This window comes from Ipomoea nil, unplaced genomic scaffold (genome assembly GCF_001879475.1).
Source record: "Ipomoea nil cultivar Tokyo-kokei standard unplaced genomic scaffold, Asagao_1.1 scaffold1250, whole genome shotgun sequence".
NCBI classification, from domain to species: Eukaryota; Viridiplantae; Streptophyta; class Magnoliopsida; order Solanales; family Convolvulaceae; genus Ipomoea; species Ipomoea nil.
The window spans coordinates 2,401,588-2,422,429 of NW_017617678.1; the positions used below are offsets into that span (position 1 = coordinate 2,401,588).

Consider the following 20,842-nt stretch of genomic DNA (forward strand, 5'->3'; position numbering starts at 1 on the left):
CAAGCGTTAGAAGTCCGTTAAATTAGAGGGCATTGATGAAATTTCACATGAGAAGACCCATTTCCTATCTTATTTAATTTATTAACCCATTTCAATCTGAGAAGACCCATATGCAGATCATGTTTCTCAATAGATCCTTAGCTTTTGGTGAAAATGATAGAAAATTCTTAGCGGGAAATCTCAAGTTTGCCCTCAAAACCGCCTCGAACGTCTCCGTCGTAGAATCACCGCGGAACGACAAAACTCCGACGAGCATTATGTACAGAATCACCCCCGTGCTCCAGACGTCCACCTTCTCATTGTACTCCCATCGCATCAACACCTCCGGCACTGCGTAGTACGGCGTCCCAACCACCGCCGACATTCGGCCGCCGTCGCACCCTCCGAACCGCTCCGCCGACCCGAAGTAAGCGAGTTTGAGGTTCCCTTGTGCTTCAAACAACATGTTGTCGGGCTTCACGTCCCGGTGCGCAACGCCGATGCGATGGCAGCAGCTGATCGTCTCGACATGGAAAACCTCTACGCTTCTCGAGGCGTTAGGCCACCATTATCACCACCCCGCGAAACAAGCACGTCCTCTCCGACTCCATCGTTAAAGCCACACAACTTGGCCATCGAATCCAAATCGTTGTCCTAGATTTTCCGGCCGCCCAGGTTGGCTTGCCGGAAGGTTGCGAGCAGCTAGATTTAGCATCGGACGATGCGGTCCCGAATTTCCATGTAGCTTGTGCGATGCTTTAGGAACCCCTGGAACAACCATTGCAACAATACCGAACGGATTGTCTTATAGCCGACATGTTCTTTCCTTTGGGCGACCGATGCGGTGACAAAATTCCACATCCCCCAAGGTTGGTTTTTCACGGCACAAGTTATATCGTGTTGTGTGCTTGGTATAACCTCCGAGTTTACGATCCGTTCAAGAACGTGTTGTCGGATTGTGAACCAGTCCCCATTCAATGACCATTGCGAAAGATTCCTAAGAGCTTTACTGTAAAGGAGTGGAAAGACGAGGAAGAAGAAAAGCATTAATAAATAAGATATATGAAATTACCTTTTTGTCCTTAAATTTAATAGCTTATGGATGGAATTTTAAGGGAGGACCAAAATGGTTAACATTTTCAAAGTCGAGGTCTTAATTGGATAAGAAAATATTGTCGAGGACCAAATTGGTAATTTTTCAATAGTCGAGGGACCATTTCGATAATAAACTCTTTTAGTATTACACAAGAAATAATAATTATTATAAATAATGTTTAATAATTGTTAATTTGTATTAGACAATAAAAATTAATAGTTAATTATTAAGACAATTATAATTTTTTTTGTACTGTGGACACACATATTAGATAGGCCCGATATGAACACTATCCACCTCATGCTAACGAGTGTTTCGTTTACGCAGCCAAAGCCAGGAAAATCTGCAGTACAAGGGCATTTAGCAATCATTAGTCCACATAGCTGTGTGGATCACGGGTGGACCATGGCCTAAAAACACATAAAATACATTATTATATTATTCTAACACATAGGCTACTTTTGGCAAACCTAGCTGAAAACGTAGTTGAAAGCTAAAAATGAGCTGAACGCTGAAAAGCTATAAGCAAGGAGCTGAAAACTGAAGAGTTGTTAAGCTAGCTGTTGTGCTTGAAAGTATTTGGTAAAATTAACTTTTTGATAAGCTGATAAATGTAAAAACACAAAAAAGGACATGTTCATAAAATTTAAATTAGTTTGTTTACATATTAAAATTTAACATTTTGTCTTCAAAAAAAATTAACATTATGAAATAAAACTATTAACATAATCATGATCTAGCATCCTATAATGAAGTAGGAATATTGTTGGGAATCTCCTTCATCTAATAATAATAATAATAATAATAATAATAATAATAATAACAATAACAATAACAATAACAATAACAATAACAATAACAATAACAATAACAATAACAATAACAATAATAACAACAACAACAACAACAATAATAATAATAATAACAACAACAACAACAATAATAATAATAATAACAACAATAATAATAATAACAACAATAACAATAACAATAGCAATAACAATAATAATAACAATAATAATAATAACGATAATAACAGTAATAATAATAGTAGTAATAATAATAACAGTAATAATAATAATAACAGTAGTAGTAATAATAATAATAATAATAATAATAATAATAATAATAATAATAGTAATAATAGTAATAATAGTAATAATAGTAATAATAATAATAATAATAATAATAATAATAATAATAATAATAATAATAATAATAATAATAATAATAATAATAATAATAATAATAATAATAATAATAATAATAATAATAATAATAATAATAATAATGGAAAAGGGTCAAATACACCCCTGAACTTTATACAAGGAGTCAATTAGGCTCCTGAACTTTTAAATGTTGCAATTAAACCTACGAACTTGTTACTTTTGTGCATTTAGACCCAATAACAAATTAATTACCTGTAATAGCAGGTGAGATGCTGACGTGTCATTTTTTAATATAAATAATAATAATAAATTAATATAAAATTATTTAAAAAAATAAAAAAAAATTAAAAAGAGAGAAGATGGCAGCCATCGCTGCCATCTTCTTCTTGCCTGGGAAACTAATTTTGTTTTAAAAAAGAGAAGATGGCAGCCATCGCTGCCATCTTTTTCCTGAAGGAGCGGGAACAATTTTATTTTATATTTTTTAAATAAAAACGAAGAAGAGAGAAGATGGCAGCCATGGCCAAGGCTGCCATCTTCTTCTTAAGTCTCTTTCGTCTCCAGTGGAGACGAAGGGAACTCTTTTTATTTTATTTTTTAAAGAAAAAGAGAAGATGGAAACCATGGCCTGCCATCTTCTTCTTGCCTCCTGTTGGAAAAAATAGCTTAAAATGGCATGTTAAGTGGCTATTTTGTGGTACAATTATCAGTGGGGTCCACTTCCGATTTGGGTCGGGTTAAAGTGGATTCGGATTCTTCGTAGTGAGACGAAGAGATCGATATATTGTACGCTCAAAACGGATAATGGGTGAATGAGAAATTGATTCTCAAAGTAGACCCATTTGAGTTGGAAAATAAAGGGAAAAAGTGCTTTTGTCCCACATTGCTTTGGAATGAAGATTTTCCCCCCTTATATACAAGAGCTCTTTTGAAGTTTGTATAATCGTATAGCATAGAGGCTCTCTCGCGGGGGGGGGGGGGGGGGTTGCAAATCAAATTCCAACTAGCAGAGATTGAAAAAAGCTCGTGTGCGCCGGCACCTGGGGGCACGAATGTCGTCCGGAAATTGGCTGGCCTTGCGGGCTAAGTTATGTCAAACTTCGGTAACTGGTATAGCTACTTGGTTCGGCCAGAACCGAACCGAGGCACCTACTCTCGTGCTACAAGAGAGCACGAGAGGTGCAAGGGAACCCTGTACGCTAATGGTCTGGAACCCGAAAGTTCTGACTGTTCAGTGGATTGAATTCATCTGTTACGGAATTAATTGTCTATTAATTCCAATTCTGAATTCAATTCTCAGGTAGTGGCCTGCTGTTATAGTACTCTTTCTTGGCCTACTGTGTTCATAGCCATTGTCGTGCTCGCCGGATTCCTTGTTTGAGTGCTCAAACATTGAATCATTAGCAAGTTTTATCCTGGGAAGCCTAGGCCACAACGCTCCTAGCATCTTTGGGAGGTGGCAAATAAGGTTTTAAGGAAAGAGTGCTTACTTGACTCTTGCAAAAACCCAACACCAAACACTAGCCAAATTTCTTCATCTTTTCTTCCCTTATTTCCAGAAAAATAATAATCTTATTTTGATTATTATTTGTGTTTTCTACCAACGGTACCAACACCTCCTTCTTCGTAGGAGGCTAGCAGGCAAGAAAAAGAAGATGGCAGCCATTTTCTCTTCTTCTCCTTCTTTTTTGTTTTTTTTTTTTAAAAAAAATTTATATTATTTTATTATTAGTAATTATTTAAAAAAAAGGACACATCAGTATCTCACCTGCTATGTAATTAACTTGTTGTAGGGTCTAAATGCACAAAAATAACAAGTTCATAGGTTTAATTGCAACATTTTAAAGTTCAAGGGCTTAATTGACTTCTTGTATAAAGTTCAGGGGTGTATTTGACCATTTTTCTTAATAATAATAATAATAATAATAATAATAATAATAATAATAATAATAATAATATTAATAATAATAATATTTACGGTGAAACATGCGGATAAAGGAGAAGAGAAAATGATTTTAATTAGGAATGGTAAAGGATGTCATTTCTTTAAAATAATAAGGACAAATATGAAAAAAAAAAAAAAAAAAAAGCTCCTAAATAAGCTCTGCCAAACAGACTCATAAAGTACATTATTCTAACTCATAAAATACATTATCATACCCCATAATATAAATTTCATTCTAACACATAAAAGCCGGAGAAGTTCACAGGTGTTGGTTCGAACTTCAAGAGGTGGCAACAGAAGATGTTGTTCTACCTAGCAACTCTCGACTTGGCAAGGTTCTTGTCCGAGAAGGTTCCCGAGTTGAAGGAACAAGATGCACAATCCGTGATGGCGGTTGGCTATTGGAAGGATTCGGACTTCCTTTGCCGAAACTACATCCTGAATGGATTGTGTGACGTGCTATATGATGTATATCGAAAGATAAGCACATCAAAAGCGTTGTGGGAAGCTTTGGATCATAAATACCGAAGTGAGGATGCCGGCTCAAAGAAATTTGTAGTTGGCCGATTCCTCGACTTCAAAATGGTTGATTCAAAGACCGTGCTAAGTCAGGTAGAAGATTTGCAATTAATCTTTGATGAGATCCGTGACGAGGGCATGGTGCTAAGTGAAGCCTTCCAAGTGGGATCTGTGATCCATTTGTTGCCTCCAGGTTGGAAGGACTTCAAGAACTACCTTAAGCATAAGCGAAAGGAGATGAATCTGGAGGACCTGATCCAGCGACTCAGGATTGAGGAAGGGAACAGGACGAATGATAGGAAGGCTCCTATCGTTGTTGGCGCTAAGGCCAACGTTGTGGAGCACGGTAAGAGCTCCAAGAGGAACAAGAAGGACAAGCGAAAGCTAGGTCCGAAAGGTGGCGTTACCAAGAACAAGTTTCCTGGTGAATGCTACAATTGTGGCAAGCATGGCCACAGAGCATCTGAATGCAAGGCTCCAAGGAAAAAGAACAAGAGTTCTGAAGCCAATGTTGTTGGAGATAGCAGTCAGAAAGAGGTCGAGATTAGCCTTTCGGCTATGGTGACCGAGGTGAACCTCGTGGGCTCAAACCCTCGTGAATGGTTCATTGATACCGGTGCAACCAGGCACTTGTGTTGCAACCGAGAGATGTTCAACACCTTTGAGACCATTGAGGGTGAAAAGGTGTGGATGGGAAACTTTGCTCAGTCTGCTGTGGAAGGCATGGGCAAGGTGGTTCTGAAGATGACTTCCGGGAAGGAACTGATGTTGAACAACATGCTGTATGTTCCTGAGCTGAGGAAGAATCTTGTGTCTGGCTCTCTGTTGAACAAGCATGGCTTTCGCATGGTGTTCGAGTCAGACAAAGTAGTTTTGTCCAAGTTAGGAATGTTTGTTGGTAAAAGATATGTAACTGATGGGCTCTTTAAGCTCAGTGTAATTCCTGTTATCAATAAAAGCAAAGTTAATTCTGTTTACTTGCTTGAGTCTTCCAATTTATGGCATGGTAGACTAGGTCATGTTAATTTTAATTCTATGCGTAGATTAATTAGCATGGACCATATTCCTAACTTTAATATTGACACAAATAACAAGTGTGAAATTTGTGTTGAGGCAAAACTAACGAAAGTACCTTTCAAATCGGTTGAAAGGGAAACTGAACCACTAGAATTAATCCATAGTGATTTGTGCGATTTTAGATCGATACAAACGAGAGGTGGTAATAAGTATTTTATCACATTTATCGACGATAGCACACGATATTGCTATGTGTATTTGCTTAAGAGCAAAGATGAAGCCGTTGATAAATTCGTTCTTTATAAGAATGAAGTGAAAAACCAACTTAATCGGAGAATTAAGAAGGTTAGAAGCGATCGAGGTGGTGAGTACGAAGCACCTATTGGTGACTTCTGTGCGAGTGTAGGTATAATACACGAGCGTACTACACCTTACTCACCTCAATCGAACGGTGTTGCCGAACGAAAGAATCGTACATTGAAAGACATGATGAATGCGATGCTTATAAGTTCGGGCTTACCTCAAGATGCATGGGGTGAGGCGATTTTGACAAGTAACTACCTTTTGAATAAGGTACCCCGAAAGAAGCTCGATAAGACTCCTTATGAGCTGTGGAACGGTAGGAAACCTTCCTACCAGTACCTGAAAGTGTGGGGGTGTCTTGCCAAAGTTTTGGTGCCAACACCTAAGAAAGTAAAGATAGGTCCTAAGACGGTGGACTATATCTTTATTGGCTATGCACATAATAGTAGTGCTTATCGGTTCTTAGTACACGAGTCCCATAATCCGGATGTACACGAGAACACGATAATAGAATCAAGGAATGCATATTTCTTTGAAAATATATTTCCTTGTAGGTCCAACGAGGGACCAAGTACGTCAAAACGAACGTTTGACGAAACTATGGATAATGATAGTGGGGAATCCGAGAGAGAACCCGAGCTCGAGCCGAGACGCAGTAAGCGGGCGAGAGTTGGAAAATCATCCTGATTTTCTAACTTACTTGTTAGAGTACGATTCGGGTACTCTAACTTGTTTATTAGAAAATAAACCCGATTTTCTATCTTGTTTGATAGAGAACGAGCCTCGAACGTATGTAGAAGCTGTGACTTCTACGGAAGGACCAATGTGGAAAGAGGCTATAAAAAGTGAAGTGGATTCTATTCTACAGAATCACACTTGGGAACTGGTTGATCTTCCTCCGGGTAGTAAACCCTTAGGATCCAAGTGGGTCTTTAAAAGAAAGATGAAACTGGACGGTTCCATCGAGAAGTATAAGGCTAAGCTTGTAATCAAGGGTTACAGGCAACGCGAGGGCCTCGATTACTTCGACACGTATTCTCCCGTGACGAGAATAAACTCCATTAGGATGATACTTGCCATAGCTGCGTTGCGGAACTTGGAAGTTCATCAAATGGATGTGAAAAACGCTTTCCTAAATGGCGAATTAGATGAGGAAATCTATATGGAACAACCCGAAGGGTTCGTGGTTCCGGGCCAAGAAAGGAAAGTGTGTAAGTTGGTTAAATTGCTCTATGGTTTAAAACAAGCGCCTAAGCAGTGGCACGAGAAGTTTGACCATGCGATGTTAACTAACGGGTTTAAAATAAACGAAAGTGACAAATGTGTCTACGTTAAGGAAACGATAGACGGCTACGTCATTCTTTGTTTATATGTCGATGATATTCTCATCGTTGGTAGTAATGATCGGATGATCAAGTCTACCAAGAACATGTTAAATACGAGATTTGACATGAAGGATATGGGTTTGGCTGATTTAATCCTCGGGATTAGAATCATTAGAAGACCTGATGGTCTCGTGTTGAGCCAATCACATTATATTGACAAAATCCTTGAAAAATTTAACAAGGATGATAGTCAAGTGGCTAGGACACCATTTGATACAAATATTCATCTAACCAAGAACCACGGAGAAGGTATTTCACAAGTAGAATATGCTCGGGTCATTGGTAGTCTGATGTATCTTATGAGCTATACTAGGCCGGATATTGCCTATGCGGTTAGTAAAATCAGTAGATATACGAGTAACCCCGGTGCTATGCACTGGAAGGCAATAGTAAAGGTTATGAGATACTTGAGGTATACTCGCGATCTTGGACTGCACTATGGGAGATATCCCGCTGTACTTGAAGGGTATAGCGACGCGAATTGGATATCTGATATTAAGGACTCTAAGTCCACGAGTGGCTACGTGTTTACACTAGCCGGTGCAGCCGTTGCATGGAAATCCTCTAAGCAAACTGTGATAGCTAGATCCACGATGGAATCTGAGCTGATAGCCTTGGACAAAGGTTGTGAAGAGGCTGAATGGCTACGCCATTTTATAGAGGATATTCCTAATTGGGAAAGACCGGTACCTCCAATATGTGTGCATTGCGATAGTCAAGCCACAATTGGGAGAGTACAGAGTCATATGTATAATGGTAAGTCTAGACACGTGCGTCGTAGACATAATACCATTAGACAACTGCTCACAACTGGTGTTGTCTCGATTGACTACGTAAAGTCAAAAGACAATATAGCAGATCCGCTAACCAAAGGGTTAGGAAGAGAAGTTGTGGAGAGGTTGACACGAGGAATGGGTTTAATGCCCTTGGACTAAAAAGTTCTATAGTGGATACCCAACCTAGCTGGCACCTAGGTTCAATGGGACAACTAAATTATGGAACGGAGCGCGTCACTGTGGGGGTCTCGGACTCCCTACCACTCCTCGTTAAAATAGTGACTCCAGCAAGAGGCTAGCATGTTAATGCTTTAATGATTCTTGAGTATGTGGGATACTCGAGAAAAAATCACCTATGTTAGAGAGAAGTGAGGGTCGCTTCAAAGGAGAATTGTGGGGCATAATTCTTTAGAAACTCTCGCAGAACCAGGAACGGTGACCCACGACCAAAACGGGCACACTCATGAGAGCCTGGAGATTCCTGTGTGAGATATGTCATCGTCTACACAAACGGCAGCCGGTTCAAAGACATCGCGTTCTACCGTACAGCCAGTAGAGTAAACATATCTTCACGAGGGAAGGTTCAAAGGGTATAGTGACTCCCTACCTATCCTATGCAGGGATCGACCGTTTGAACACAGTTGTTTCCGATTTCAAAATACCCCGAAAATCAATTTTTCATTCATGTGGGGGATTGTTGGAAAAAATAGCTTAAAATGGCATAAAATGGCATGTTAAGTGGCTATTTTGTGGTACAATTATCAGTGGGGTCCACTTCCGATTTGGGCCGGGTTAAAGTGGATTCGGATTCTTCGTAGTGAGACGAAGAGATCGATATATTGTACGCTCAAAACGGATAATGGGTGAATGAGATATTGATTCTCAAAGTAGACCCATTTGAGTTGGAAAATGAAGGGAAAAAGTGTGCTTTTGTCCCACATTGCTTTGGAATGAAGATTTTCCCCCCTTATATACAAGAGCTCTTTTGAAGCTTGTAGAATTGTATAGCATAGAGGCTCTCTCGCGCGGGGGGGGGGGGGGGGGGTGCAAATCAAATTCCAACTAGCAGAGATTGAAAAAGGCTTGATTCAAGCCCGAGCTCGTGTGCACCGGCACCTGGGGGCACGAATGTCGTCCGGAAATTGGCTATCCTTGCGGGCTAAGTTATGTCAAACTTCGGTAACTGGTATAGCCACTTGGTTAGGCACCTACTCTCGTGCTACAAGAGAGCACGAGAGGTTGTGGTGCACCGAGAGCTGTAGCACAACTCTCTCTCGTGCTACACGAGAGCACGAGAGGTTGTGGTGCACCGAGAGCACGAGAGGTTGTGGTGCACCGAGAGCACAACTCTCGTGCAACAGAGTCCACGAGAGGTGCAAGGGCCGAAACTGGATGAGGTCGAAAGCTGAGACCGAACCCTGTACACTAACGGTCTGGAACCCGAAAGTTCTGACTGTTCAGGGGATTGAATTCATCTGTTACGGAATTAATTGTCTATTAATTCCAATTTTGAATTCTGAATTCAATTCTCAGGTAGTGGCCTGCTGTTATAGCTGTTGGAAGGCAGCTTTAATGTCATTTTTAATTGCCATAATAAAGGCTATTGGCTCCTTCAACCCTATAAAAGGAGGAGTTGGGCAGTAGAGATTTTACACACAATAATAGAACACGAAATTTCGTTTTTCCAGCTTCAAAACCTCTCTGCTCCTACTCTTTCTTGGCCTACTGTGTTCATAGCCATTGTCTTGCTCGCCGGATTCCTTGTTTGAGTGCTCAAACATTGAATCATTAGCAAGTTTTATCCTGGGAAGCCTAGGCCACAACACTCCTAGCATCTTTAGGAGGTGGCAAATAAGGTTTTAAGGAAAGAGTGCTTACTTGACTCTTGCAAAAACCCAACACCAAACACTAGCCAAATTTCTTCATCTTTTCTTCCCTTATTTCCAGAAAAATAATAATCATATTTTGATTATTATTTGTGTTTTCTACCAACGGTACCAACACCTCCTTTTTCGTAGGAGGCTAGCAGGCAAGAAGAAGAAGATGGCTGCCATTTTCTCTTCTTCTCCTTCTTTTTTTTTTTTTTTTTTTAAAAAAAATTTTATATTATTTTATTAGTAGTAATTATTTAAAAAAAAAAGGACACATCAGTATCTCACCTGCTATGTAATTAACTTGTTGTAGGGTCTAAATGCACAAAAATAACAAGTTCATAGGTTTAATTGCAACATTTTAAAGTTCAAGGGCTTAATTGACTTCTTGTATAAAGTTCAGGGGTGTATTTGACCATTTTTCCTAATAATAATAATAATAATAATAATAATAATAATAATAATAATAATAATAATAATAATAATAATAATAATAATAATAATAATAATAATAATAATAATAATAATTACGATGAAACATGCGGATAAAGGAGAAGAGAAAATGATTTTAATTAGGAATGGTAAAGGATGTCATTTCTTTAAAATAATAAGGACAAATATGAAAAAAAAAAATAAGCTCCTAAATAAGCTCTGCCAAACAAACTCATAAAGTACATTATTCTAACTCATAAAATACATTATCATACCCCATAATATAAATTTCATTTCTAACACATAAAGTACATTATTAAAACTCATAAAATACATTATCTTACCCCTAGAAGGTTCATTATTTTAACACATAAGCACGCGGAGCACGGGATTATTTTTAACATTAAAACAACGTCGTTTTGGATCGTGGTCCACACAATAATTTGTTAGGCGTTTAGAGAGATGGACTACCATGAGTTCTAAGTGGTTTTACTAAGAATAAAAATGTCAGTACGCAAACAATCGTTATACCGTGGACGACATAGTTTTGAATTTTAATTTTGACGACGACTGTTTGTTGTTCAATTCACGTTACATGTTTTTTTTTTCTTTTCTTTTTTTTTTTACTGTAAAGCATGTGTATGTGTCTTGTGTTATGCATTTCTATGTCATGTTATGAAATTCTGTACCTCAAGCGTATGGATTATGTACTTGAAATAAAGTATATATAACATGCGCTTTTGTGTCTTGTGCTATGCGTTTGTGTCTTGTGTTATGCGTTTTTGTGCCTTATGTTATGCAATTTTGTACATTAAGAATATTGATTCTATAACTGAAGTAAAGTAAATATAAAACATGCAATGTGTATGTGTTATGCATTTATGTATCTATGTAATTTTGTACTTTAAGCATATGAATTTTGTACCTGAAATAGATTAGTAGTTGTGTAACACACAACATATTGTGTGTCTTATTTTACGAATTTATGTCTTGTATTATGAAATTATGTGTCTATAGGACATATATTATTTACATAAATCAGATTTGAGTATAAGTAAATATATAATATGTGTATGTGTCTTGTGTTGTGAGTTTTTGTGTCTCGTGTTATGAAATTATGTACCTTAAGAGTATTGATTTTGTCATGTACCTGGCTAGAATAAATTAAAATTTGTGTTGAAACATGAGAAACGAGAAAATACAAAATTTGTTAAAGTTTAAATATTAAAACTAACCAGGACTATGTGGTCCAATGGTACCCGGGTTGGACTTCTGTTTGGAAGATTATGAGTTTGAGCCTTAGAGGAGGCGTTATTAGTTCTTTGTGTTTCAGTAGGTTGAGAAAGTATATGAACAGATACTACAATGTAATAGAGCCAGTAACTAATAGTTATAATTTAATATTGTAAAAATACATCAAAACTGGGTCGTTTTTACCCAGCGTGAAAAATTTCCTAATTTTATTTTTCTAAAAAGTCTTATTTTATTATAGTAGAGGATTATATCATGAACTATGATTTACCTTGTTACCCACACTAACTTGAAATGACACCATTTTAAATTAGGATTTAACTTGTACTGTTAGTCCACAATCTATACATCTATACATATAATATATAATGGTCAAGGATTCGATCCTTGGCTTTGGGAATGGAGCAGCCTTAAATCTTCAGGACTTTTATTATAGTAGAGGATTATATCATGAACTATGATTTACCTTGTTACCCACACTAACTTGAAATGACACCGTTTTAAATTAGGATTTAACTTGTACTGTTAGTCCACAATCTATACATCTATACATATAATATATAATGGTCAAGGATTCGATCCTTGGCTTTGGGAATGGAGCAGCCTTAAATCTTCAGGTCAGTTGTCCCACCCAAAAGAAGTGTCTACAATTTAACAAGGTGATTAGTCACTGTATCCGACGGTGGAAACCTTAGGTATATAAAAAAAAAAAATTGGAAAGAATAAAGACCACTTAGCCCCTCAAGTATTTGCAGATATGCGTTTTTTTCTCTCCTCTGGAGCCTCTTCCTCTTGTTCTAGTTAACAAGCCTCTTTCTCTTGTATCTTTACAAGCTCTCCCGGTTTTATTGCCTGGGTTCTGATCATTTATGAGGCTTCCTACCAACCTCCATTATGGCATTGAATGATGTTAGCTGGCCTCCAGTTCATATATCCCAAATACCAGTTTGTTGGTGTACGTTAAGCCTGAGTCAATGCACCAAAAAGCGACCTTGTTTTTGCCACTCCCCTGTGTCATCTATTACCCATCTTTGCCCACAGGTGCACTCTAAGATCATGGCGTCAAGCAGTAGAGGAAAGGAACCACTGGAGTCACAGTACGAAGCGTTAAGTATTCAAGATGATGTGGATGTAGACATGCCCTTCGAAGACAATGAGGCCTGGAACACCCACGGCTAGTGCTGTCAATACGGGCTGGCGGGGCGGGGCGGGGCGGGCCGCGGGCCTAAACGGGGCGGGCTAAAAAAGCCCGCTCCTAAACGGTTCTAGGTTTGACAGGCCCGGACCGCCCCGCCAATGGCCCGCGGGCTAGGCAGGCCCCCGCCCAAAACCCTTTTTTAAAAAAAAAAAAAAATTGTTCATCAAACATCAAACTAATTAAAATAATTTGATACATAAGTCATAACTCACATGAAACATAATAATCAAACATAAAGTTCAAAGTTCATAGTTTATCAAACATCAAACTAGTCACAACTACAAAGTTCAAAAATATTACACATAAAAATAATTTTAAAGTGCATATTTTATATAAAAATGTTTTATATAAAATAAAATAAAATAATGGCGGGTAGCCCGCGGGCCCGGCGGGGCGGGCTTGGCGGGCCGCGGGCCTAAGCGGGGCGGGCAAAAAAAGCCCGCTCCTAAACGGTCCTCTATTTTCAAAACCCGCCCCCTACCTAAGTAAGGGCGGGGCGGGCCGGCCCGGCGGGCTAAGCCCGTTTTGACGGCTCTACCCACGGCGATGGAGTCTTTACGTTGGTGGGAACTCTGTTGACTGACAAAGCAATGAAGTTCAACTTCCTGAAGGAAACAATGGCAATCATTTGGTGCCCTGTTAAAGGAATGATGGCAAAGGAGATTGCAACCAACCTTTTCATGTTCCAGTTTTTCCACGTAAAGGATGTTAGGAGGGTACTCAACGAAGGACCATGGTCCTTCGATCAACGCCTCCTCAACCTTCATCAAATCCAGGAGAACGAGTCACCTTTTGATGTGGACCTCTCCAAAGCTGAGTTTTGGGTACAAGTCCATAAAATACCCAAACGTTTGGTAAACCTCAAAATGGCAGAATTCATAGGCTCTCAACTGGGGGAGTTCGTTAAGGCAGATCTAGCTAACTACGATGGAACTTGGATCGAGTTCATACGACTGAGAGTCCGAATAAACATCTCAAAGACTCTCCGTCAAAAGATTAAAATAAAGAGTGCAGCGGGGGAAGTTATAACTTTGGAAAGTAAGTATGAGAGGCTACCTGCATTTTGTTTCTACTGTGGTCTGATCGGACATAGTGAGAACTTTTGTGATAAAGAGTTTGATTCTAATGAGGCGGTGACAGCTAGAGCTTATGGTCCTGAGCTACGAGCTGTGAGTAGACGTCAAAACTCCCAAGCCGATAGATGGCTTCTCTCCCAGCGGCCTGACCGAAGATCCATGCCGGAAAATCAGGCGTCGGCCAACACCAACCCGGAACACCACGAGATGGGAATTCCTAGGTACGAGGTACCCAGTGGGCAAAAGGAATGTGGGTTTGGTTGTTATCCGCCGGTTAATAATCAGAATGCTACCAACCAGGCGCAGACGACAGCTGCCAACCATGATATGAACAGAGCATTTAATACCGCCTCACCTACAGCTGGAGCATGTCCTCAAAGTCAACCGATGGTGTTTGGGCAGGCCCTTATGCTTATCAACAAAGATTCTTAAATCTCTTCACCTGGCACCTTTGAAACTTGCAACACTTCTATCCAGCCCATTATGAAAAGCCCAATGTTTTTGGGGTATCAAGACTCTTTGTCTTTTGGGCTTGACTAGAGGAAAAAAAGGAAAGGGCCGAATTTCTCTGACCAGATGCAAGATAGGAATATGCTCACTCCCGAGGCCGATCTGGATCTCTCAAAAAACTTGCTAGAGGCACGACTTGCAACGCAGGCCCGCCTACCTCAATGAGTTTTATAGCATGGAACTGTCGGGGGCTTGGCAACCCTACGGTAGTTCAAGTCTTAGTGGACATGGTCCACTCCAAAAAGCCAGTTCTTCTGTTTTTAATGGAAACAAAGCTTGATGCGGTGCAAATGGATGGTATAAGGAACAAGTTGAAATTTGATAATATTGTCACAGTGGATAGTGTGGGCCAAGGTGGTGAATTAGCCTTACTATGGAATAAAGTTTTGGAGATCAACATTCTGGATAGTTCTGTCAACTTCACAGACATTACAGTCAAGATGAGTAATGTTCCCTCCACTTGGCGTTATACTGGTTTTTATGGGAATCCTGAAGGACACAGAAGGAAAGCATCTTGGAGCCTTCTAAAGCATCTTTCTCTAGCTTCATCTCTACCATAGATGCTTATGGGGGACTTCAACGACATTTGCGTCCCAGAAGAGAAATCGGAGGAGCGGCTCAACCCCAATGGCTCATGAATGGCTTCAATGAAGCCATTGTTTACTGTGGACTTAGAGATCATTGGTTCAAGGGCTACCAGTTCACCTGGGAAAAAGGGAGAGGGACTTCTCACTGGATTAGAGAGAAACTCGACCGTATTATGGTTAACAACACTTGGCTAGATTTGTTCGAAGGAGCAAATGCAGAGTCTTTCGAAGCACCTGCAAGTGATCATATTCCCATAGCAATCTGGCCGTCTCCTGCTTCAAGATCAAGGAAACGTAGGTGTTTTAAATTCGAAAATTATTGGTTGAAGGAGACGCGGTGCAGAGAAATTGTTCATCAAAGCTGGTCAAATTCTCAGGGTCTTCAAATTAGTTCCAGATTTGAGATTTGTAGCTATGAGAACTGGAAGTGGGGCATAGATTATAATCGGAACATGCAACCACAGATCGACAATCTTAAGAAAAGGTTGGAGTTCCTCAGACCGAGAACAGAGCAGGGAGTATCCGAGATTTTGTTGTTGTCCAATCACAATTGATTTGTATCTTGGATAGACAAAACCAATTCTGGAAGCAGAGGGCCAAGCTCTATTGGCTCAAAGGTGGTGATAACAACACGAAATTCTTCCACAATGCGGTGAATCAGAGAAGGATGAACAATGAGATACTTAGACTTCGTGAACAGCAAGGCAATTGGATTCCTCAAGGTCCCAGCCTAGACTCTCTGGTAAGGGATTATTTTTCCAATATTTTTTTCCTCTGAAGCTGGCAATTGTGATCTTGTGTTGAATTGTATAACCTCTAGGATTACTGACTCCCACAACAGAATGTTATTAAGAAGATTTACTACATCTGATATTAAGAAGGCAGTTTTTGGCATGCACCCGGACAAGAGCCCGGGTTTTGATGGTTTTAATCCGGGGTTTTTTCAATCGTATTGGGATATTTTATGTGACAGTTTGGTGGATTTTTGTAATGAATTTCTGACCTCTGGAAAGCTGCCTAAGAACATTAATATAACCCAGATCGTGTTGATTTCTAAAAAACTCACCCCTGAGACCATGGCCGACTTAAGGCCATTTGCCTTATGTTCTGTTGCCTATAAGATTCTTGCCAAGGCGTTGGAAAATAGGTTAAAGGGCTTATTGAATGATCTCATTTCTGAGAATCAAGGTGCTTTTGTCCTAGGAAGACAAATCACCGACAACATAATGATTGCATTCGAGATGCAACATTATATGAAACGTAAGTCCCAGGGGAAAAATGGTTTAGCTGCCCTCAAGTTGGATATTAGTAAGGCATACGACAGATTATAGTGACCCCTTCTGAGGAACATTATGATCAAATTGGGTTTTGATGTAAGATGGATCAATTTAATCATGGAGTGTGTCTCAACTGTGAGCTATTTTGTGTTGAACAAGGGGCAGGAAATTGGTCCTATCATACCTTAAAGAGGCCTTAGGCAAGGAGATCATATCTCTCCTTATCTGTTTATTTTGGTTGCTGAGGGATTCAGTGCTATGATCAGGGATTACGAGAGAATTGGCAGAATTCATGGTTTCACAATGGCCAGAAATGCTCCTTCTATTAGCCACCTATTTTTTGCCGATGATAGCTTCATTTTCTTCAAGGCATCGGTGGAGGAAGTAACAAATCTGAAACAACTTCTTATGGACTATGAGAAAGCCTCTAGTCAATGTATAAACCTGAACAAATCAACACTGGCTTTTAGCAAAAATACCTCTGATCCTGTGAGAGATCAGCTCAGCAACATCTTGGGCATTCATCACAGTGGCAATAATGGAAACTATTTGGGGGGCTCCCTATGATCATCGACAGAAATAAGACTGACATTCTGAAATTTGTCAAACATCGTATTGTGAGCCGCATTCAGGGATGGAATCATAGATTTATCTCTAAAGCTGGGAGATAGATTTTGCTGAAATTTGTCCTTCAAGCTATTCCATCTTATGCTATGGGGGTATTTCTTCTGCCAAAAGGGTTAATCCAAGAAGTAGAAACTACTATGAAATCTTATTGGTGGAAAGGTGGTGGTAGCAACTGCAAAGGTATCATCTGGAAAAGCTGGAAGGGTCTCTACACTCCAAAGAAACGGGGTGGACTTGGTTTTCGGGATCTTCATGGTTTCAATCTTTCTCTTCTTAGTAAACAATCCTGGAAATTAATCATTGATCCCAATTCCTTGGTTGCAAGAATTTATAAGGCGAGATACTTTCTAACTCTTCTTTTATTGATGCTAGATTAGGTGCCAACCCGTCTTTCATTTGGAGTAGTTTAATGGCTACTCAAGACAAAATTCGTGAGCATTCAAGATGGAGGATTGGCAATGGTTCTCACACTCGCATTTGGGGAGATAATTGGCTACCGGATATCAACAACCCAAAAGTTATGTCATTTCCTTACCCTCTCATGGAACACTCCAAAGTGGAAGACCTCATTGAACCAGTTACTAAGTATTGGGATGAGAACATCATTCGGGAGATCTTCACCACCAGAGATGCAGATTTGATTATGAAGATTCCTCTTTCCAATCAGAATGTGCAGGATATAGTTATCTGGGGCCCTGAAAACAATGGGAAGTTCTCGGTGAAAAGCTGCTACAAGGCCATTGGTGGAGTGTTGAGATTGGAAGATATTAACCATTGGAGCAAAATATGGAGTTGTAAGCTTCTGCCAAAAGTCAAGACATTCTTATGGAAGGCTTGCACTTCGTGCCTCCCTACAAAGTATAGATTAAGACAGAGGCATATTAATTGTGATGAACAATGCATTTTGTGCAGCCGCCGCAGCGAGTCCATCCTTCATCTTCTCGCAGAATGCAGCTACACCAAGTCTTGCTGGAATTATCTCTACTTTAATTCTCTTCAATGCACCACATACAACTTCCAGACTTGGTTGAATATCGCGCTGGCCACCTTATCTGATGATCAGTTCTGTACCTTCTCCATGGTCTGCTGGAATGTGTGGAATCTGAGAAACAATATTGTTTGGAGAAGCCAATCCATCGAATCGCCGAGCAGTTTAATAACAAGATCACAGGCATACTACTCCGCTTGGACTGCTGCAACCACAGACAACTAGCATATGCAGAGAACTGCTGCACCTAATGACCGGTGGAAAAAAAACCCTGGATTGGCTTCATGAAGTTGAACGTTGATGCTGCCATTAGTGCCAACGAAGGCCGCATGGGATTTGGCTGTGTGTTAAGGGACGATCATGGACAGTTCAGGGCTGCAAGGGGAACGTACTAGAGATGATTGTTTTCATCTAAAGAGGCCGAAACAGTGGCGATCCGTGAGTCACTATCATGGCTCAAATCCCTTAACGTTGACAACGTTATCATTGAGTCCGACTCCTTACAAGTAATTCAGAGTTTCAATTCTGAGATTGGAGTTTCATCCTTTCATTTGATTTTAGCTGATATCAAAAACTTAATGAGTAGTTTTGCTCATTGTAGTTTATGTTTCGTTAAGCGATCTGCGAATCAGGCAGCCCACTTGTTAGCAAGACAGCCTGCTTCTTTGTCTGATTGCTCGGAGTGGTTCACGGACCCTCCTCCTATCATTTGTAACTCTCTTCTTTTGGATTCAATTTAATGCAATGGTCGTTTGGTTTCAAAAAAAAAAAATGTTATGCCCAAATAAAAAAGTAGGATTTTCCGCCCAAAAAAATGCTTTCCAAAATAGGAGAAACAAATGCAATATAGAAAAAATATACTCTTTTCGTCTCATTTTATGTGTCGGGTTCGGTTAATAAAACTTGACTGAAGTTATTTACAAATTAATTTTTCATAATATTAAGTTTAGAATTACAATGTAAAATTTTTATATTTAGAAACTACATTAAAAGTACTATTAACCACAACAAATCAAATTTAAAAATTAAAAAAATACTAATTAAAATAAATAAAGAAGAAAGAATTAATTTGACCAATAAATAATAACTATGACAGATAAAACGTGGGAGGAAGTATTTAATTTGGCAACTAAATGAATGTTTAATTTTCTTGGGCTGCACATATAATTACAAAGCATGGAACTCTAAAGTCATTGGAAATTAATAAGCTCTTAGATCTAAGAGACACACTCAATTCAGATACATTGGAATTGTAAGATATTTTAAATATATCACATTGTTTTAACGTCATTGGAATGTGGAGAGTTTCAAAACTATTGGGCAATTGAGTGGTTAACAATCAATGCAGAATTTTCTCCCTCTATGTATCCCTTTAATTCTTCTTCCAAAACTATGTACCACTTACATACATCTATAAAAGGGAGATGGAGCGTGCAATTGTAAAAGCTGTAGATGTGATATAACAAGTTTGTATGAGTTGTATTGTACGTGTTTCTGCCACAAATTTCAAAATCATTTTGGTGCAACAAAGGTTACTTCTAGATGGTATGATATATCTCTATCTGTTAAACACATGAATATTACAATTAATTACCTTCTCTCAACTCATATATTATTTTGTATATTGTTTTGGCCTTGTTTGGTAAATCGTTGTTAACTGATGGCTGTTAGCTGGTTTTGGTTAATTAAAAAGTATAATTGGTTGATAACATTAGCTGATTGTAGAAAAGTGTTTGGTAAATTAACTGTTAGTTGATAGCTATTTGATATAATTTATTTTTTCAAAAAGCTAATTGAAAAAGTTACTTTGACTAGCTTTTTGAATTTTAACATTTTAAAGTTACAAAAAAAAAATAAACCAAACACTTAACACTTATATTGATCTTTTAACCAAGTCAAACAATTAATAGTGGTCAAATAAGTCAAAATTGACATATAAGTTAACTATTTTACAAAACAGGACCTTTGTCTTAAAAGGTTATTTCACATATAACTCCCAACTGGCCTGGTAAGAAGAATTGCTAGCAGCGAAGCAAACTAAAGGGAGAAAGGTGCTTGCTGGAAGAATGGTAAGTTATTAGACAACACATTATGTAATATGATTCCCATTTTGTGATTTGGTTTCTTTAGTCTATTTGTATTATCTGTCATTCATCACTAAATTGGTTTAGGAGCCCGTAGATTTTGATATTGTTAAATTAATCCTTTATGCGCTATAACTTAAATGCGGAAGCACAATTAACAATGATCGCATGTAAATCAAATCAATCAATTAAACAATGTTCATGATCATGGACTTTTAATTAAATAGGAAAGATAAGATTTACTTGGTTCCATTGAAGATGTAATCTCTTAATTGAATGAATCAAGAATATAATGCTTCACCTCTCTGATCCGTATACCTTATTCACCTCCTGATGATATGGAGACTAGAAAATTTAGAGATTTGAAACCGTTAAGATCCCTAGAGTTTTCCTGGGTATTTATAGATGTGATGAGAAACCCTCTTTCAAGAGGAATGGGGAACCTCCTTTAGGAATAGAAATCCCTTTAGGAATGTGACCTCCTTTAGGAATAGAAATCCCTTTAGGATTGTGAGACCCATAACCTTATCCATTATACATCTTTTAACCCTTATAAACTTAAATTTTAACAGAATGAGAGGGAGAGAATTTCACCCAGTAATTCCGCCTTTACACATCACTAATCATCAACGTGAGTACCTTATGGAATTGCAACCTTTATTATATAAATCATTGTTATGAAATAATTATTTCTAACAGTCTCCCACTGATTCATATAAGCATGACACCTTAATTATATGAATCAACGTTAG

The 20,842-nt window shown here is 38.7% G+C and overlaps 2 protein-coding genes across 2 annotated transcripts; one reads left to right on the forward strand and one right to left on the reverse strand.

Moving 5' to 3' along the window:
- Positions 1-91: 91 nt before the first annotated feature.
- LOC109184142 (phosphoenolpyruvate carboxylase kinase 2-like) lies at positions 92-445 on the reverse strand. Its single transcript, XM_019334185.1, has one exon. It carries the CDS (start codon positions 443-445, stop codon positions 92-94), a length of 354 nt encoding a protein of 117 aa, XP_019189730.1.
- Positions 446-14,754: 14,309 nt separating this feature from the next.
- On the forward strand, positions 14,755-16,958 carry LOC109184143. Its single transcript, XM_019334186.1, has 5 exons — positions 14,755-15,001; positions 15,088-15,598; positions 15,685-15,856; positions 15,996-16,411; positions 16,646-16,958. Exons 1-5 carry the CDS (start codon positions 14,755-14,757, stop codon positions 16,956-16,958), a joined length of 1,659 nt encoding a protein of 552 aa, XP_019189731.1.
- Positions 16,959-20,842: the final 3,884 nt, after the last annotated feature.

What these genes read in the sequence shown, in the direction of transcription:
- LOC109184142 (XM_019334185.1), bottom strand. Translation starts at nt 445, where the DNA reads ATGTTGTTTGAAGCACAAGGGAACCTCAAACTCGCTTACTTCGGGTCG.
- LOC109184143 (XM_019334186.1), top strand. Translation starts at nt 14,755, where the DNA reads ATGGTCCACTCCAAAAAGCCAGTTCTTCTGTTTTTAATGGAAACAAAG. An exon ending in ATCGACAATCTTAAGAAAAG is followed by an intron (nt 15,599 to 15,684) that starts GTTGGAGTTCCT and finishes TATCTTGGATAG; the next exon opens with ACAAAACCAATTCTGGAAGC. An exon ending in AATGGTTTAGCTGCCCTCAA is followed by an intron (nt 16,412 to 16,645) that starts GTTGGATATTAG and finishes TGAGGGATTCAG; the next exon opens with TGCTATGATCAGGGATTACG.